Here is a 20,531-nt window from a genome sequence, read left to right on the forward strand (position 1 = left end):
TGGAAGTGGTAGTCTATTTTTTTCCCAAAGCTCTGCTCTATACATGGATAACAGGATCAAACTATTGCCCTACATTTGTGGTTTGACTTTTGCATATTTGGTTATTTACAGATTTGATAACAAATGTAAGAATTCAGATTTGCAAATGTGCACTTTTATTAAATATGCCTTCCCTGAAACTGAACATGATCTGGATTTAAATGCAGAAATCTCAGCTTTTCTCAAGTTTGTAACACAGTGGGCTATTCTAGCCCTTCAACGGTGCATGCCAAAAATGCATCCACTTGAAAAACTGAGCATAAAAAGCATATTCCTTTGAAGCCTCATACAAAAAAGTGTGCAAAAATCGATTTTTTAAGTATCTGAGTAGTACTTAGTTGCTTTGGGATGGGAATCCCTTTTTTTTTGATTAAAAGGCAGAGGTAATGCATATCAATGCAAGTATATATCTGTGTTAGGATAATGTAGCATAAAGAAATATAAAGGAATCCAACATCTGATGAACTGGGCTGAAGTCTATGAAAGCTTCTGCTTTAAATGTCTTTTTCTCAGTTAGTCTCAAGGGTAGCTGTGAGTTGTCTGGACTGTTTGGCCATGTTCCAGAACCATTCTCTCCTGACGTTTCGCCCACATCTATGGCAGGCATACTCAATGGTTGTGAGGCCTGTTGGAAACTAGGCAAGTGGGTTTATATATCTGTGGAATAATGTCCAGGGTGGGAGAAAGAACTCTTGTCTACTGAGGCAAGTGTGAATGTTGTAATTGGTCACCTTGATTAGCATTGAATAGCCTAGCAGCTTCAAAGCCTGGCTGTTTTCTGCCTGGGGGAATGCTTTGTTGGGAGGTGTTAGCTGGCCCTGATTGTTTCATGTCTGGAATTCCCCTGTTTTTTGTGTGTTGCTTTTTATTTACTGGCTTGATTCTATATTTTTTAATATATCCACAGATATATTAACCCCACTTGCCTAGTTTCCAACAGACCTCACAACCTCTGAGGATGTCTGCCATAAATGTGGGTGAAACATCAGGAGAGAATGCTTCTGGAACATGGCCATACAGCCTGGAAAACTCACAGCAACCCATGAAAGCCTTCAACAATACATAGTTTCAAAGGTGTTATAGGATTCCTTTCAATGGTTTGAAAATTTTAAATGTTGCTTGGTTTATGGGTTAAGAAAGCCTGTATTCTGTATTGGACCTTATCTACAAAGTCATGTAATGCAGTTTGAAACTAGAATATATGGTCAATGTAGACTCAAATTGCAGTTCAATGCTTATATGATTGTACACTGACCATATAGTTCAGTTCCATATAGCAGTGTAGATCCAGCCTTGGCCTCACTTTCTTTATATAACATAGCAAGAGTCAGGAATTGCAATATAATGTTACATTTGACAACAAATAACCCTGTCTCTCCAGAAGGCTATTGTTTTGTAACTAATGTGTTTAAATGTATTTTTAAAAAACAAATGTTGTAATTTAAAGTGCTGCATTATGCAAAATCACTTTCACTCCTAAATGTTTCATTGTATGTAATTGAACAAGTAAACCAACTAAAAGCTGGCTGTACTGCATTGTATTGCTATGCAAGTACGCTTTACAAATATGTCAGCATGAGATACATTAAAGTAATTGCAAACCTTTCCATTGCTGTTGCTTCTGGCAGCAGTATTCCTCCGCTCTTTCTTGACTTACGTGCCTAAAACTACAGGGTTGAGTTTCTAGATCGGTCATGTAGTTATGTCTAGATGTAGTTATGGTCTAGATGTAGCCTAGATGTAGTTATGTAACTACTTTAGGCTGGAAGGTGTTAGGTAAGTAGCATCTCCCAGCCTGATTTCTCCATAGTCTGGACTTTCTGAGCAGCAGCCTTCGCAAATGAGAAGGATCTGTTCTCTCGATCAGGATGCAGCAGATTGGTATTTCCACTCTTTCCCCATGATTAATCCTCTAGTGTGAAAACTAGAAGTAGGATCCCCACTACAATCCCTCCTTGCACCAGAGATTACTTATGAGAAGAGCATGGCAATGTTGGTTTGGAGCATCCTGAACAGCAGGAGAACAGACCCTTGTCATTTGCTCCATCTGCTGCCTAAATAAGAAGTAGGGGAGAACTTATTCTGAAAAGCCTTTCAGGTTTAGAAAGTGACATGGAAAATTACAAATCCAAGGCACTTGGTGGCCCTGAAATTACGGATAGTGAATACACTTTTAGTTTTCAAGACAACTGTCACAACTTCTTTTGAGAATTGTAAAAGTTATTGAGATTCTCAACTCTATTTAACACCTCAACAGCAGGAATGTAATTAATTACAAATGCTCTTTTGAAAGGAAGCAATGAGTAATTCTAGCAATTTTCCTGCTACTATGAAAAAGACTTCAAAAAACAATATTGTTTTTTAAGCCTGTTCACAATTCAGGACTTATTCTGTGCAAAATTCACATGCCGTTGTTTTGGAGAGGTAATAGTATTTTTTATGCATGGAAAATACCAGGAGCCCACGATGGTGTAGTGGGTTAAACCACTGAGCTATTGAATTTGCTAACTGAAAGATTGGTAGTTTGGATCTGGGAAGCTGGGTGAGCTCCTGCTGTTAGCCCCAGCTTCTGCCAACCTATTAGTTCAAAACCATGCAAATGTGAGTCGATCTGGCGGTAAGGTAACGTTGTTCCATGCAACCATGGCAGCTACATGACCTTGGAGGTGTCTACGGAAAACACCGGCTTTTTGACTTAGAAATGGAGATGAGCACCAACCCTCAGAGTTGGACACGACTAGACTTAATGTCAGGGGAAAACCTTTATCTTAACCTTATGCATGGAACACCTTTTTTTCTGCACACAAAACTATTTTGTGTAGAAACGTTTTCTGTGTAAATCAACCACACTTTGCATAAAATAAAAAATTGTATGCAAAACTACCATGGAATTTTGCACAGAATAAGTCTTGAGCGCAAAGATTCCCATCTGTCCAGGATTCTTTTCCTAAGAGGTTCTTGATTCTCAAACCTCTCCACATATTTTTGCAATTGTTGTTCAGAATATTTTTGAATATTCTTTCCATCCCTACTGAATAACTTCCACCTAATACTAATAATAAAATTTTATTTCTAACCCGCCCTCTCTCCTCAAAGGGACTCGGGGAGGTTTACACATACAAACACAGACACATAACCAGGAACAGATGCAGTGCCACCACCCTTAAAATTGATGAGATACTATTCCTTGCTTCCCCATGAAGGAATGAGTATCTGTCTCCACTTCAAACATAAAATCCTGTATTCCTGTTATTAACTGGAATAGTTTTAGGAGGATTATACTATGTGCTTTTAATAAACATCTGATCTGAGTTTGATTTTGGATTTTAAAAATTACCCAGATATGAACTGCAACTAGTACAATTCAATTTTATAGTATTGGCATTAATATCATTTCGCTTACTTACCCTTTCTGCCACGAATCTCACAGACTGCACACTAGTTCCATATAGATTATCATTATACTGCCCGGCCTCTATGAATTTGTGCTCTTGGATGTCCTTTTCCATTTGTTCTCTGGAGATGACAAAATGGTAGTCTCTCCCATCCACTTCATAGTCGCGCTTGGGCCGTGTTGTATCTTTGAGCAATAAAAAAAATGAAGAAAAGAAACATCTCTTTAAGTGCAGCAAGACAAAAACACAACTGAATGGCACATAGATATATCCACTTTCCTCTTACATTAGGCTCCATCTAAATGCCATATAATGCAGCTTGAAATTGCATTATATGGCCAACATTAGACTCATGTAATGAACTTAATTGCATTGAACTGCACGATATGAGGCCACACTGACCATATAATGCAATTTCAAATTGAATTATTGGCAGTGTATTTGGGCCTATGTCTTCTCTTCTCAAATGACAACGCAATAGTAGATGTAATAAATGCCAAATAGTCCTTGTCCTTCTTGCTGTTTTTACTCTATTTCTCTAAACTTGAAAAAGTAAATTTTCTACAACTTCCAGAAACTTGTAGCCCAAACCAATTTCCCCAAGTTCCACTGCTAATATTACTATTACTAACAGTTGGTTCATATAACACAAATCATACCCAAAAGGTAGAAATCAGTAGGCTTTGGCCGAACACCAATTTTTTGCAGAGTCTTTATTGGATCCCTTAGAACAGGCCAATGAAGACAGATCATTTTCAGTCACAATGCTTGATGGCTGGGAGGGGGAAGATAATTTTTTAGGAAATGCTGCCCTTTGGGGATATACAAGGCTGTAGAGCAGTGGTGTCCAACCTTTGATCCTCCAGGTGTTTTGGACTTCAGTTCCTAGAATTCCTGACAAGGTGGCCAGGGCATCTGGGAGTTGGAGTTCCAAATATATAAAGGAGCAAAGATTTAGGGGCTATATGGGGAATTCAATTATGCAGTATGAATGGACTCTTTGGGGTACTGAGTTCAGGGAGAGCTCTTTCTGAAGCTCTTTAGATTTCGAACCAACTTGTAGATCAGATATGTGCAAACTAAGGCCCATGTGGACTCTGAATAATAATAATAATAATAATAATAATAATAATAATAATAATAATAATCATCATCATAATTTTATTTTTATACCCCGCCCCATCTCCCCAAAAGGACTCGGGGCGGCTTACATGGGGCCAAGCCCAGGTCAAACATGCAATACAAAACACAACAATAAAACAAATCAACCAACAATAAAACAAATCATAAAATTAATGAGGTCACATAAAATAGACATGCTTTGATAAAATCCTGGATTGGCTCCTAAAAGGAACTGGGCCAAAGAGATTGTCAATAGTGTCAGATATAATCGGGGACGGGGACGGGGGGGGGGGGGATGGGGGACAATACCAAAACTATTGGAAGACTTCTCCAACATACAAAACCCCTATGTATGCAAATACCTCCACCCTCATTAGCATGCAGAAGCTTGTATTACCCGAAAACACTCCCATTTTCCTCTGCATGCCACTTCTGGTCAAAATTTTGAGAGGGACTGTGGAGAAAATTGAATTCGTGGAGGGGGAAATTGTCCTCCCAACCCATTTGCTTTCTGCTATATATGGAATGAACTTGAGAGTTTTTGGGTGCACTTAGAACTATGGCTCTTCCTCTAGAACAGTGGTTCCCAACCTTTGTTTGACCAGGGAGCACTTTACCAAAAAGAGTTACAATTCAGTTTTTGGTCAACTTTAGATTCGGTTTGGTTATTTGGGGTGCTGATTCAGAAAATTGCATTGGATAGACCACATCAGCTCTAGTTTCTGATACTGAACATGTGCCATCCAGTCGTCGCCATCTGCTCCCCCACAGAAAATCATATTTAATAATCTAGACCTGATGTGGTCTATCCAATGCAATTTTCTGAATCAGCACCCCAAATAATTCCAGGAACAGGCCTAAAAACGAAGACACCAAGGTGCCTCTGCTTCCAGGCACCACATGGAACAGCTCCACTCATGGGGAGGGAAGAGGAGAAGCAGCAGTCAGGAGGTCTGTTGTTATGCCTTTTGTGGTTAGTCAGCCTCTCCCCTCCCAACATCTTCGTTGCCTCGGCACTATAAGAGAGTTTTGTGAGACCAGTCACTCTTGTTGCAACGGTGTAGTAATGGTGAGGCCACGGACCATATTTTAGTTCTTGGGGACCACTGGTGGTCCATGGAGCACAGGTTGGGAACCACTGCTCTAGTGATACATTGGCATGAAAGTATATTTTTAAAAAAGGATGGCAGTTTTAAATATTTCCTCATAAAGAGAACTGCAGATATGAGAGAGCATACTCCAGCAAACTATACAAAAATAAGAAGAGTAGCAAAGAGGCCTCCAAAAATATAATACTTACGTGGTACACAGGAGCCAAATTTGTCAGGAAATTCAGATATCAAATCATCATTGATCCGATCTTTCATTGGACCAAGAATAATAACTGGTCTGGTGTAATTAACTGAAATTCAGGGGGAAAAAAAGGGAAACTCTTGATTATGATGAAGCATAGAAGAAATGTAATGTTTAGTAGAAATAGTTAAGATGAAATTTATTTTGAGTGTTATGGAATGCACTGGGGCTCCTGTACACACCAGAATTATATTTAAGATCCCATCGTAACTGCAAGAGTTCAGTCCTATGGAATCCTGGGGCCTGCAGTATAAGAAAGGGCATTTCTCTGCCAGAGAAATTTGCCTCCTCAAACTACCAAGCACAGAATTCCATAGGAACCATGTCCATTAAAGTAGAATATCTAGTGTGAATGAGTTACAGATCACCACCCATATACATCAGTTAGAGATGGAAATAGCCCCTAATTTTTTGCTGGTGGGCTACTCATCTGGCTGGCTATTGCATGAATGGAATTCTAGCCTAGATAGACCTTTGATCTGATCTAGCAGGGCTCTTATGTTCTTGGATTTCATTTTCTAAAACAAAACGAACTTTACATACAAACTGATCACTAGCTGGTCAGATCTGTTCCCTAAATAAGCTTGACTGCATAGATCAAATCATCATGAACACAAGTTACATGTGCAGAAATTTCAGATGACACAGCATGGCTGAGAGCATAGTGCAGGGATTGGGTTGCTTAGTCTCAACTAGAATAGTCTCATCCAACTAATTGTTGAATGAGGACTTAGCAACCTAATATTTTGGTAAGTCCAGTTAATTGAATTGCTCCTCTCTAGCTGAGACTAATGCAAGGAATCAGGCCAGGGGGTCCTTCTATCTAGGCCCCAAACCCATGACAGGTTGCAGATTTGACTGAGGTATCCAAATGACATTTTAGGCTAATCTGGATTAATCTAGAGCAAAGTTTCTCAAACTGTGCTCCTCCAGATGTTTTGGACTTCAGCTCCCACAATTCCTAACAGATGGTAAACTGGCTGAGATTTCTGGGAGCTGAAGTCCAAAACATCTGGAGAAGCACAGTTTGAGAAACACTGACCTAGAGTAACCCTGGTTTTCCAGGTTTATTTTAGGTTACAAAACACATATAAAGATCTAGACCTTTCAATAAGATCCAGAGCTTTGCAAGTGTTGGACTTGTGAGGGTTGACTCTCAAGACCACCTTCTTCAGAGTCACCTAGCCATCCCCCAAAACGAAAATTGTGGAATTGGACCATTCTGTATGGCCTAAATCTCAAAATGAACTAGGATGTTAAATTCCAGTTCCTTTCAGAATTTAGGCCTGTCTGGAAGTGTCCTAAGTAAGCTTCAGTTTAATTCAGCAAAATAGTTCCTATATGGGACAAATTTAATTCATATGCTCCACCACCGTATTGTCTTCTACTGGACACTCTGGAAAAACACTCCAAAATTCATTCATGCAGAGTGATATGTGGTGAAATGCACCACTTTGGATTGTAGACGGGGATCACATTTAGTAGTATGCCCAGTCCAGTAAATGACTCCCAAAGGGTTATAAATATAGCAAAATTATCCTTGTGCCACTTAGGGGGAGGGGGGTGTCTGAAGCCAGTTTTTCCCCAAATTTGATGGGGAGACAGCTCTTCATGGTTCCCTGGACATCTACCATGTGCTCCCTAATCCTTAACAATTATTCACCATACAAGTGGACTAGGCTAGGCTAAGCTTATTTGGCACAGAATCCAAGTCTGCTTACTTTCCTGCCTTGTTACAGGTTCGTAGGAGAGAATGAAATCCTCTTGTCCTCCTGCGAAGGGAAGAGAAAACAAGACCATCAAACTCCGACAAACAGGACTCCTTCTCAGATCTTACAAGGAAATAATATTAAGCTCATTGAGTATGCTCCAACTTAAGGTATTCCTCAAAACCTTCTTTAGAGTAATTCTTCACTAGTTATAAATATAACTATTCAGCTGTGGCAATGAAACCTCCTTTTGGATTTACCAAGATGTGAGCCAGGAGGAATAAAACAGAAAGTAATGGATTTTTTTTTTGGTCTGTTGCAACTATGAATTAGGGACCTCCTGAAATTCTACATTTTAAAGAAAAGACCAGCACTGCATGATTGGTAACAGAAAGGGAAATGAAAGCAAAACAGCTCATGCATATTTGAGTCTCATAATGCATTGTACGGCATTACATTGAATGTTTTGACTCAGAGGTGCAGAGACCTAGATAATCTTCTGAAGGTCTGGAAAAGCATGTCATGTTCACTGGCCATTTTCTTCTCCAATGCTGTTTCTGTTTTCCCAAACTAGCTATTGATCAGTGATACAAGATACAACCCAATCTTTCCAATGCAGACCTCCAACTCAGTTCCAGGGATAGGTAATTAAAAGGATCAGATAATCAGCTAACAAGCCATAGAAAAGACAGAATGTTGAGTTCTACTTCTTCTGGGAATCATTTTTTTAAAAGCCCACATACCATACTTGCCTGTACATGCATGCATAGCTCTTCTTGATTCACTGCTGTCTATTTTAATTGATGCAGTGACGACCAATTGAGCAATTAGACTAAATCAACATAGGAACGAATGTGGAAGTGATGTTAATTGCTCGTTAAGAGGGGTTAATTGAAAGCTCTTCTATTAAAGGACATAATTGAAGGAGGCTTAATGGAGGAACTCTGTATGTTCACGCATGTGTGTGCAAAGCAATGTAATGGGGAAAATGCTACTTCCCATTAAATGAACTGCTACTTCACAGCTCATTAAAACTAATAATCTAGCAATTGGTAATGTGATACATCCATGTTGAAAAATATTCTTTCAAAAATAAAAGCCATTTTAGTCACAACAGCTGCTAAGACTGAAATCTTTAGAACTTTCTGATGCAGGAGTAAAGAATTTAATTTTTTTTGGGGGGGGAGGGGAGGTTAGAATTATACCATTTTGAATACTGTATTTTTAGTTTAAGGAGGAGCATTGTTGGGCTACCTCTCTAAAGACCATGATTTGCATCTCCACTGAATGGTCTTAGGCAAGTCACACTCTCTCTGCCTCAGTGGAGGACAATGGTAAACCTTTTCTAAGCCATTCTTGCCAAGATAGGTTTGCCCTAGGGTCACAACTGGATAGAAATGAACTGAAGTTTCAAATAACAACATAGAATCCTCAGTCAGAGAACAATAGTGCTTCCCTAAATTACATTTTTCCAGAACAGGATGCAACTATAAAAGTGGAATCATATCACTATAATTATATAAAGGTAAAGATAAAGGTTTCCCCTGACTTTAAGTCCAATCGTGACTGACTCTGGGGGTTGGTGCTCATCTCCATTTCTAAACCGAAGAGCCGGCATTGTCCAAAGACACCTCCAAGGTCATGTGGCCGGCATGACTGCATAGAGCGCCGTTACCTTCCCGCCAGAGTGGTATCTATTGATCTACTCACATTTGCATGTTTTCGAACTGCTAGGTTGGCAGGAGCTGGGGCTAACAGCAGGCGCTCATTCCGCTCCCGGGATTTCAACCTGGGACATTTTGGTCTGCAAGTTCAGCAGCTCAGCGCTTTAACACACTGGGCCACCAGATATAGCCCCAGATATTTTAGCTGCCATAGTCCTTTATTACTGCCCTTGTTGGGAGTATCAAATGGGAGCTATAGATCTAAAATCCCTGTTGGATGGTAGTCTATTCAGTAGACATATGCGCGAAATTCATCCCTACCGTTTTTCCTGTTTCTTTCGTGTCTTCCGTTTATCCGGCAGCACGAAACAGGAAGCCCCCTTCCAATATGGAAATCTGCTTGACATGTAAGTCTGCTTTCATGTCAAGTTGAAATTGCCTCCTTACCTGCATGTAGGCAGGCCTAGAGCTGCAGGCGAGCTCCAGGTCTGTTTGCAAGTCCTACTACTACACACACACTCTCCAAGAGTGTGTTGGGTGTGTTTGGCGACTGGTGGGGTCTGCTGGTGAGCTCCAGAACTGCTTGCAGGCCCTGACACACACACCAGCTGTCAAACATGCTCTCTACACACTTGGAGAATGTGTGTGTGGTGAGGCCTTCAAGCAGGCCCGGAGCTCGCCATCTGCAGGCAAGCTCTGGGCCTGCTTTCAGGCCCCGCCACACATACAAGGGCCGGGCTGTGGCGCAGCTGGCTAGTAACCAGCTGCAATAAATCACTACTGACCGAGAGGTCATGAGTTCGAAGCCCGGGTTGGGTTAAGCCCCCGACCATTAAATAGCCCGGCTTGCTGTTGACCTATGCAGCCCCGAAAGACAGTTGCATCTGTCAATTAGGGAAATTTAGGTACGCTTTATGCGGGAGGCTAATTTAACTAACTTACAACATCATAAAACTGCCAGCAAAACACGAGGAAAGGAATGAGGAAGTAGAGCCACTAGTGGACAGTGAAGCAACAGCTCCCCCTGTGGCCGGAATCGTGAAGCTGGAAAAAAAGTTAAATGCCTCTGTGTCTGTCTATATATGTTGTTTGTCTGTTGGCATTGAATGTTTGCCATATATGTGTTCATTGTAATCCGCCCTGAGTCCCCTTCGGGGTGAGAAGGGCGGAATATAAATACTGTAAATAAAATAAATAATACACTCTCCAAGAGCGCAGCAGAGTGTGTGTGTTGGCTGGCAAGGTGTGCAGGCAGGTCCGGAGCCCGCCTGCAGCTGAATGCTTTACTCCAGAGGAGCAACAGCAGGTGCCAGCAGATAAGAAGAATACCAGAAAGGGCAGGCAGTGGGTGGGAAGCCCCCCCCCCCATTATGGTCTACATTTTGGGGTCCTGATCCAAACCTTCCAATTTCAAGAGACTCTTGAAAATGGATAAGGGCCCCGAATGAAAGCCGGGACATGATGAAACGGGACAAGGTTTACCCTGAAAGCACAAGTCTACTATTCAGTACCTGGGATGCATGGCTTGTTGTTTTTAATCCATTTTAGCATTGATAGTAGTTTGAGTCTCCTGGATGTTTAGGTTAGCCTTTGGTGAGACAGTCACTGGATGACCAGCCTCAGCTGGCATTATAACTCTATCCTGAATTTTATTAGGTCCCTTTTATTCTGGTATTTTAACTGATTATGTTATTTTTATAATGCTGCTGCAGTCCCCCCCACCAATGAAGTCGACTGAATTGTACTTGGTGGTTGATTGATTTACTGCTGTATTAACTCTTGTTTTATTGTCTTACTGTGTTTTATTATTATTTTTGTATATTGTTCAATGTATTTATGCTGTTGTCTTTGTAAATTGTGCTAGTTGGGCCTTGCCCCATGTGAGCCGCCCTGAGTCCCCATGGGGAGATGGTGGTGGGGTATAAATAAAGATTATTATTATTATTATTATTATTATTATTATTATTATTATTATTATTATTATTTTGACATTTTCAATACTTTAAATTGAATTTCAATTCATAAACTGCAATTGCTGGAATCCTGTTGGTTAGTCCCAGATAGGGTTGATGCTTTGAAAAAATTGCTAAATGGCCAGTCATGATATAGAGAAATCCCACTGATTTAATGGGTCCCCTCTAGTTGGGAGCAACTAAGATTCCAGCCTTTGTGTCCAAATCTGGGAGGAAAGGTGGGATATAAATAAAACTACCTCATAGGAACAACAGTATGTTGGTTTCCTGAAAACATCATGGGATATACTGGTCCAATGCATTATCTTAGCTGAAAGGTAAAAAGAACCCACCCACAAAGGACCCAGGCAGCAAAGATTCTGCCACCTGGGTAGTATAGGATTTACATTTTTGTGTGCACGAAATAGAATAGAACAGTTTTGCAATTCAAACATTCACCTAGATGTTGTGGTGACATTACTGCATATGACAAGCTGTTGCTCAATGGTAGAATGATCTGATGTACGGTGGGCAGTGCACCAGTCTGCTTTGGGTGTGCTCCAATGTGCGTCTGACTCTGGCTAGTTATGTGCACCAGAAGTGCTTGATGCACATGAAAAGAACCCAGTGCACATCAGAAGTGCCCAAGGCTCATCAGATGTGCGTGATGCACACTGTAGCAGTTATGCAACATAGACTATGCAACACAGTTATGCAATGTAGCCTATGATGTATAATTATGGAGCCTGTTATTCACACAGGGCTCTGACATCCAGTTGGGTTTTGATTAAAGAGATGTCTCGTACTTCTCCATAGATCTGTTCTTAATATTATTTTTTGCTGTGTAATGTGATTTGAATTTCATTTCTCAAAGCCCGCTTTGGAAAGAACATTTAGTGAAGGGCCTCTCCAGTATCTTCAATGGTGGTAGAATTTAGAGAAAAATGTACCGATTACCTTAGAATTCAGACAGGTTTGTATGGGGTATAGTATTTTAGATATCCTGGACACAAGTGGTGTAGGGCTTTAAATGTCATAACAAGCACTTTGACATCAGACTGGTAGTCAATAAAGCAAATATACATTTTTTAAAAATAGGACCCTGGCCTAAAATGGTAGCCATTTGGCTAAGGAGGCCTGCTGGTGCAACAGGATGCTTAGTCCAGAAAACTAGACAAAGTATTTCTACAGGCCTGAAGCCAACCCAGTATATGAGGGCACAGGGCATTTGGGTTAAAAGAGAAGTTGACTGGAAGGTTTTTTTTTTAAAGCATTTCTTCTGGCAATTGCTTGCCAGGAAATTCACATCAGTTGAAGTGGTGCCAGTGAAACCTGTCAAAAGTATCTTGTTTAGTTAAAAGAAAGTCAGGTTTATTACAATTAGCACAATTACCAGAGGGTATCAAAAGCCCATAACCATAAGGACTAAAATCCATGGTTACTTTGGCACCAGAAAAGATAAGTGCCCCACAGTCAGTGTGCGCACACATGCTCGCACATATCTATATTCCACAAATGGCTTGAGGAACTTCAGCAAACAGCAGGAGAGAAGGAGGAAGGATGGTAATTTTTCCTTTACATTTATTGAGCATGTTCACAATTAGATTGAAAAACTTCCATCCATTTTGAACGTTCTCTTGTTGGTTACAGAAAAGTTGGATTGTACCCCAAACATTCTATCCTGTAACTAGAGATTGTTGTTGACTTTCATCTGAATTCACACTAGATTTTAGTCTTGGGGATGCAAACATGATACTTGAAAATGAAATACCTCCTTCTATCCCCAAGGATTGTGCTTTGCAAGATGGACCCTACTTCCAGTGGTGGAAATATGATGTGGGAAGACATAGGAGATAATAATAATAATAATAATAATAATAATAATAATAATAATAATAATAATAATTTATTGATACCCCGCCACCATCTCCCTGCAGGGACTCGGGGCGGCTTACACGGAGCAGAGGCCCAAACAACATAAGGACAAAATATAAGCATAATATAATTGATCTTCTCAATTGTGAGACCCCAGTTACGAAATACTCTGCCCTTGGAGACCTGACTGGTGTGAACACTGAGTGCACTCTAGTGCCCAGTCAAGGCATGGCATTTTATTAAAGCCCTTATATATAGTTGGAGGGCTTTTTCAATATCAAAATGGGCTTCTGCTCACTTCTAACTTTGGAAAGAGTTTCTGCTAGCCTAAACTAGTTTAAGAGAAAACTAAAATGTGGCCTATAGCAGTGGTTTTCAGACCTTCGTCCTCCAGATTGCATAGACTTTAGCTCTCTGGTCCTCTAGATGTTATGAACTTTGCATCTCAGAAACGTCTGACTATCCAGAATTGCCTTGCCATTCCTATGCCTTGGAGAATAAAGCTGTGTGTTGCCCACAGCCTCTCCTTCTAAACCAGTTTGATGCCCCAAGTGTGGGTGACACTATCAGTGGGGTTAAGTTGTCTTCTGTGCATAGACTGGAGAGAGAGGAGGGTGCTACCGTCTCCTTTGTCTTTGGACAACAAAATGTATTGGACCAGCCCTGGGTGGAACCAACATGATAAAATGTTCCTTTTGTTCCAATTCAGCAGGGCTCTTCTTTTGTTAGTCAAACGAGTCCTCAGAAGGAATGTCACTTAGATGCATAATACCTGCAGATTTATTGAGAGAGGAAATTGAGACTCAAATTCTTTTGCTAGTCCTAACTAGTGGTAGAACCATTGGGTCGATAGCAATTATATGTGTGTTTATTTTTTGCAAAACCACTGATTCAATGCATTTACTCTAGTTGGAACTAACCAACATTTTTTTAGCCATGGTTGTTCAAGAAAGATCACACCAAAAAACATCAGAACTGTATTCTATATTCATGTATTCTGTACTAATTTCTATTTTCAGTCAGTTGTATCCATCAAGCCATTTGCTCCCATCACAATATATTATAGATATTTTGACCATTTGTGAAGCAAAGAGAAACAAATAAAAGCAGAGAAAGGGAACTGTCACGGGCAAGCCAAAGTTAAAAAAGAAAAGAAAAGAAGACCCAAACAAAAGCCGTAACTTACTGTAGCTACTTTCGCTATCGCTGGCAAGAGAGGGAACATGTTCTGCAAGAACAGGACAGCAAATTAAAAGGACATAACCAAGCATCTGAATGTTAAGGAAGCACCCGAGGCATGCAAAAGGTGGATTGTGCAGAGTGGAGGAACCGAAAAGCAAGGCAGCCTGACAGTTTTGGAGAACTGATGAAGGGAAGGCCAAAAGCGTTATCACTTGTGGAGGAATTGAGAAGGAGCTGTATGCTCGGTGCCAAAAGTGTTTCCTAAAAACAAAACAAAAACCATCCTGATGCAAACTATCTGAGCAGCTCTGCAAGAGGATCTTATTCTTGAAAGTGGAAGCCCTGTACATTTGTGATCCACAGCCTACTACGATCCAGTTTCTTGGATTAGTCCCCCTTCTTTTTAGGACTGCAATTCTCAGCATCCATAAGAACCTGACACATAGAATAGCAAGCAACATAGAAAACAATCTAGTCTAACCTCTTGCCAATCAAGGGCCTCATAGTTAAAGCACTTGGAATAGGTGGTTATCCAACCTTTTGTTAAAAATTCTCCAGGAAGGTAGAATCCACCCTTTCCAATATCTCTGGAGGCTACTGGGATATTTTCAGCATTTAATTTTTGGAGGGTAGCAATTAAAAAAAATTCCATGGGGTCCACTGTGAGGTAAGTGTATTTTCAAGCAGTGGATATTTGTACATAAAACAATCATCTATGGCACATGTATCAAATGCAAGGCCCACAGGCCAAATCCACCTCACCATATCATCTTATGTGGCTTGCAAGGCTTTCAATGCCAGAACAACATTGTGACATTTATACAGTCTTACAATTACAAATGGCCCTTTGAAGGCAACCATCAGGCTGATGTGGCCCTCAGTGAAAATGAGATTGACATCCCTAACTTATGGAATGAGGAAATGCTAGGAAATCTGTACTGTACTTAAATTCCATATAAGACATCCATTATGGTTAATCACCTTTCCTTAGATCTTTAGTGATGTGTAGGATTAGTAATGTGAAAACTGGAGGGGCCTCCTGTATTTTTAATGGTTGAGTAGAAAATGAAATTTTTTGTAAGTGTTGCTTGTTAGTTGGTTGCAAGACATGCAACACCTTCTGAGATTCTCTGTTCTACACAACCATTACAGATACAGGGAATATCTCTGGTTTTCAGTTTGACAATGCTAGTTGTGACTACTAAATAAAGCAAGAGTAGATGACTCTCAGAGGGTAAGGGGCTACATTAATCTCTATGAGCCTTGTAGAGTCCCACTTCTGGACTAGAACGATGTCATGATTCCATATGATTTTGCCATATGGAATTTTGCCATTAGGAATAAATTTGGCACTGGATAACTGGACCTCTCAACCAGTTCCACAAGAGATAACATACCTGCTTTTACAGGGAAAGGGAACCATTGCAATGAGTTAACCGATGGGACAGGTTAATCAGTGCTTAGCCAGAAGGGAAACCCAAAGTTGGATCCATAAACATCAACCTCTGTAATTAAAAAAGGCACATTCACAGCAATAGGCAGTCCAGTGGCAACAGTGGTGCATTCTGGTTTCATTTGGCCCAAGTTCATTCATGTCTCGTAAAAAGAATGGGAGAACTCTGAAGGAAAGCAAATAGCTGTTTTGCATGTTATGTGTAGCCATTGCAAGGTAAGAGTGATGCAAAGAACGGCATGGCACATCAGCATATTGAATGATGTTGACATCAGCAGCAAGAAAGTTATATCACTCTGCATAGTTCTCCTCCTGATTATACCAGTCCTGTATTTCTAAATAACCATTGCACTGGGATTGCATTATTTAGGTTACCTTTTCTTGAATGTACAATTCCCTTATTAGTAATGTATGCTGGTGAATGCCCATTGCTTTTATATCTGACACAACATGAATCTAGGAGAAGAATAAGATTCCTATAGGTTTATGGGGACCACTCATGGCAATGGAAGCACAAAAGAAAACATTTATTTTTGGGGAGGATACCCCAAATTGCCCACAAATTTATTTGGAGTTTGTTTGTCTCTTGTGCCTTCATGTCTGCTGGAAACTCATTTAGGGATTTGGGTAGAAAACATCCAAGACATGATTGAATTCAGGTTGAAATGGACCCAAAATTGGATAGGAAAAATAAGTAGAAATTGCCCCATGGGAATCATGCACAATATCATGCACTTTTAAAAGTTATCTTATTTTTGTAAAATATGAAATAATGTTAATATTGCTGAAAGTTCAGAAGTCCTAAGTTGATTACCATACAGAACAATGGTTTCCAGACATTCTGAAATATTAGCAACTTTCCCTATATATGGACCTGTTTGCTAGAAGAGTGTCTAGAGCAGTGGTTCTCAACCATGTTTTGGACTACAATTTCCAGAAATCCCAGCCAGTTTACCAGCTGTTAGGATTTCTGGGAGCTGAAGGCCAAAACATCTGGGGACCCACTGGTTGAGAACCACTGGTCTGGAGCATAAAACGTGCGAAGGACTCTAGGACATGATATCAATTTATGAGATAACTGGTTTGGGGCCATCGTTGCCATTTTGTACCCAACTAGAAATATACTTTATCTAACACAACTACCCTTTCTTGGCATTGTCAGGGTTGAGTCTATGATCTGAGGGCACCTCTTAGCATCGTGTTCATTGAGGTTCTCCTGTCCTTCTCCACCCACCTCTTGGAACCAGGAGGTGAATACTGGTGGCAAGGAACAGTTTGCAAGGAGCAGCTATAGCTTTCAGTTGTTTATTTACTTGCCATCTTCCTTTTTGAGATCAGGATGGGCACATTTCTGGTTTGGAGAAGACATTCTTATTACTTCAATCCATTGGTGGCTAGTCTCCAATCTCCACCACTGAAAATGGGTTGCTGTCACACTAGGATTGCCACTATGACTATGCCCCTAAGTCAGTGGTTCTCAACCTGTGGATTCGCAGGTGTTTTGGCCTACAACTCCCAGAAATCCCAGCCAATTTACCAGATATCAGGATTTCTGGGAGTGGAAGACCAAAACATTTGGGGACCCACAGGTTGAGAACCACTGTCTTAAATTTAGTGAACTGTAGCAGTATTCTAGGTCAGTGCTTCTCAGCTTGGTCCTCTGAGAAGCAGTGCAGTAAATAAGTTAGACTTCTTCCATTGCTTCCCATATAAATAGGAAGAAATAATCTCCCCTTATCTGCTTGTATGGTTCATAATAGTGCTGTGGTACGTACCATCTTATACTACAGCCTTATATCAACAAGACTGGTTAGTGGTGGTACCATTTCTGGCACATAGAGTTCACATACCCTGTTGTCCATCCCTGTTCCATGTCGTATGACACAGAGAAGAGGGGGCCTGAGAACTTTAATTTTCTCTATTAGTGACTCAGCATGATTACTTTTGATCATAAATGATTGAGGGCCATCATGAATATGACTATTCTCTTTATCAGATGTCTGACTCTTTACAACCTTGGCATTTTGGGGCAGTTGTCCCTTTTCAACTGAGGAACCAATTGACAAACTTCTCAAGAATTTCTGGATGCCCCAGAGTGCAGCTAAAGGAACACTGCTGTGTTTAAAAGCATACCAACAAACAAAGCAAAAGTATTATAAAAGGATCCATAATGCATATTTTTTAAGGAAAGAAAAGTGTTATTCATAGAAGGAAATGTATTGGTTTCAGATGCTGAATGCTCTTATATTGTCATGCAGAAAAGGAAAAGAAAAAAAGAAAGAAAAGGAAACCTTATTTTTTAAAATATCCGAAGGGCATCCAAATCTGGGAGACAAAATCAAAATCTAGTCTTGTGCATGCTAAGGGTGGCAGATCCTAGGGTTGAAAAGTGATGTGGGGAAGGAATCAAAGCAAAATAAATAAATAAATCTAAATTAATAAAAGGAAACATAATAAATTTATTTCCAAAAGAAGATAAGAAGAAAACAAAAGGGGGATTATAGTGACCATTCCTGGGAACTTACTCAGAGTCTTTGTTCCATAACCGTCGTCACCTAATCCGGGGATGTCCTGTACGGGAGTCCCCAGAGAGAAAGCAATGAAAGAAAGAAAAGAACAGCCGCAGAAGAGGAAGGAAGAAGTCAGTGGAATTGAAATGGATACTACCATGACTGACCATGTAGATCTTACAGTCTGGATTCCCGCTCTCTTTCAAAGCAACGTTAGCTGTTCCCATCACATCCTGCCCATTCATAGGCTACATTGAAGACATAAGGAAGTTGATCTAATTTGGTTGAATGGAGAAAGCATGTGAGGTTTTAAGAAAACCATAGAAATTTGGCTGAAAATTAAGACAAGTTGACAGCCAAACCAGGGTGGTAGTTTGTGTTAGAGATGGGAAGAATTCCATCCTTTTTTGTGGTTGCATTTATGAAGAATCACCTCAGGAGCAGAAATCTCAGAATCCTCTAGTTTTTATGGTCAGCTGTCCAGAGGATTTTGAAAGTGTCAGTCTCAAAAAGGTAGGACTACCCATGCTTCAAAGCCAAATCAATGGGTTAAATCCAATTGCTAATCCCAACTATAGTAGGCCTGTCAATAGGACTTTCCTAAATCTGGACTCAGGTTAAGCCCAATTTATTCAATGGGTCTATCTATTTTGTTTGGAATTAACCATTATATTTAGCTCATTGAATTGAAAGGAAAGCCAAAGTACTCTCAGTATTAACCCCTTCTTTTAATGGATTCAATGGCTTAACCAACACCCATAACCTGCTAAAATATTCTGAAACAGCAGCTGTGCTGTTTTACACAACAGTTTATACAACTCAATTGGCCAAAGCATTAAATTCATTAATATTCCCCATGAAAGATTTGTTGGATTTTTCAACTGTCTTACCATAAAATGCCCCCACCCTGATTCCCTAAGATACATAGGGGAAATTTGTAATGTTTCCTCCTGTTGTATCAATATAGGACCAAGAAAGACCCATAACTAAGAAATGATGAGGGCCTTGAGCAGGCATGGGGAAAGTAAAACATCTGGAAGTAAAACTATGTATGCCTCCCAAATTTACCTCACAACCTCTGAGGATGCCTGCCATAGATGTGGGCAAAAAGTCAAGAGAGAATGCTTCTGGAACATGCCATACAGCCCAGAAAACTCACAGCAACCCTTTGATTCCATGAAAGTCTTCGACAACACAATCTTATGTCCTTCATGTAGCTGTCTATACTGGTCTAGAAGCCCCTTAAAGACAATAACATTTTAATGGACCTAACCTTTTGTGGACCATTCACCACTCCTTTAGTTGAAATCCAAGAAAACTGAACTTGGCAATTTTTAAGGAACTGCTAGATTGTTTATTGTTGTTGCTGTGATAGACTAACAAATCAACCACCCTGGATGTGTCAACATTAATAGCTTTCTCCTTCTCCAAAATAAAAAAAACGGATCAATTGAGAAAAGGTGAATAGGGCTGGAATATACATATGCAAATTTCAAAATTGGTAGAGACATGAAAAAAACCCATTGCTTTGTTTTCCAATCTAAGTGACGATACAAAAGGAATCCAGACTGCTATCATACATTGGTCACAGTAGTAATGCCTCACCTGTCCTGACTCTGACTTTTGTTGCCTACACGTGTGTTGTGTGTGGGAGGGCTACCGGTGTCATGCGCATCACCCGTGTACTGAACTGTGACATCATCTTGGAGCATTTACTTACGTTCGGGGTCACTCGTGTCCTGCTCACTCAGCTCCTTGTTCTTGTAGAATGGGAATTTTCGTGAAAAGATGAAGTTCTTTTTACGCTTGTCATTGAATGACTGTGAAGGAGAAAAGGCATGGGGCAAAAACAAGGACGTCTAATTGTTGTCACACTCATGCTGACAAAACAACTAGTTTGTAAAAGTGGGAAAGAACTGTGGTGACTCAGTCCAATTTTCAAATGAATAATTAAAATAGGCCAGAAAAAGAAACTTCGCTGAAGATTTGGTCTGGAATCTTCTTGGTGAACCTCAATTGGAATAAACCAATCCAATCAATGGATGAATGGTGAGTCAACACATCTGATGGCTTTACTCTAGCTGGGATTAACAGCAAGAATTAAGGGATTCCTTTAATGAATTTGACAATCTGATTTTTCTGTATTTAACAGGGGGTAAATCCCAAAGAACACATCCAAGCAAGCATCTCTGGTTTAGTGGGCAGACATTCAGTTCTATTCATGCATTTGAAGAACATGTGAGAGCATAGAGTTGAGGAAACCAAAGGAATGTGAGT

General features: G+C 40.2%; 1 protein-coding gene across 28 annotated transcripts in view; it reads right to left on the reverse strand.

Moving 5' to 3' along the window:
- Positions 1–20,531, reverse strand: part of dlg2 (discs large MAGUK scaffold protein 2) — a 1,295,060-nt gene that overhangs the window by 29,909 nt on the left and 1,244,620 nt on the right. For 14 of the 28 annotated variants that reach the window (XM_062977087.1, XM_062977088.1, XM_062977096.1 and 11 more), the window contains 5 exons: positions 19,975–20,074; positions 14,296–14,337; positions 7,631–7,681; positions 5,857–5,958; positions 3,447–3,619 (listed from right to left, as the gene is read on the reverse strand). In XM_062977087.1, coding sequence (XP_062833157.1) covers positions 3,447–3,619; positions 5,857–5,958; positions 7,631–7,681; positions 14,296–14,337; positions 19,975–20,074 — 468 coding nt within the window. Of the gene's footprint in view, positions 1–3,446; positions 3,620–5,856; positions 5,959–7,630; positions 7,682–14,295; positions 14,338–18,269; positions 18,316–19,974; positions 20,075–20,531 lie in introns of all 28 variants that reach the window. The other 14 variants (XM_062977095.1, XM_062977098.1, XM_062977093.1 and 11 more) reach the window with 3 other exon arrangements.

This window comes from Anolis carolinensis, chromosome 3 (assembly GCF_035594765.1).
Source record: "Anolis carolinensis isolate JA03-04 chromosome 3, rAnoCar3.1.pri, whole genome shotgun sequence".
In the NCBI taxonomy this organism is placed as follows: Eukaryota; Metazoa; Chordata; class Lepidosauria; order Squamata; family Dactyloidae; genus Anolis; species Anolis carolinensis.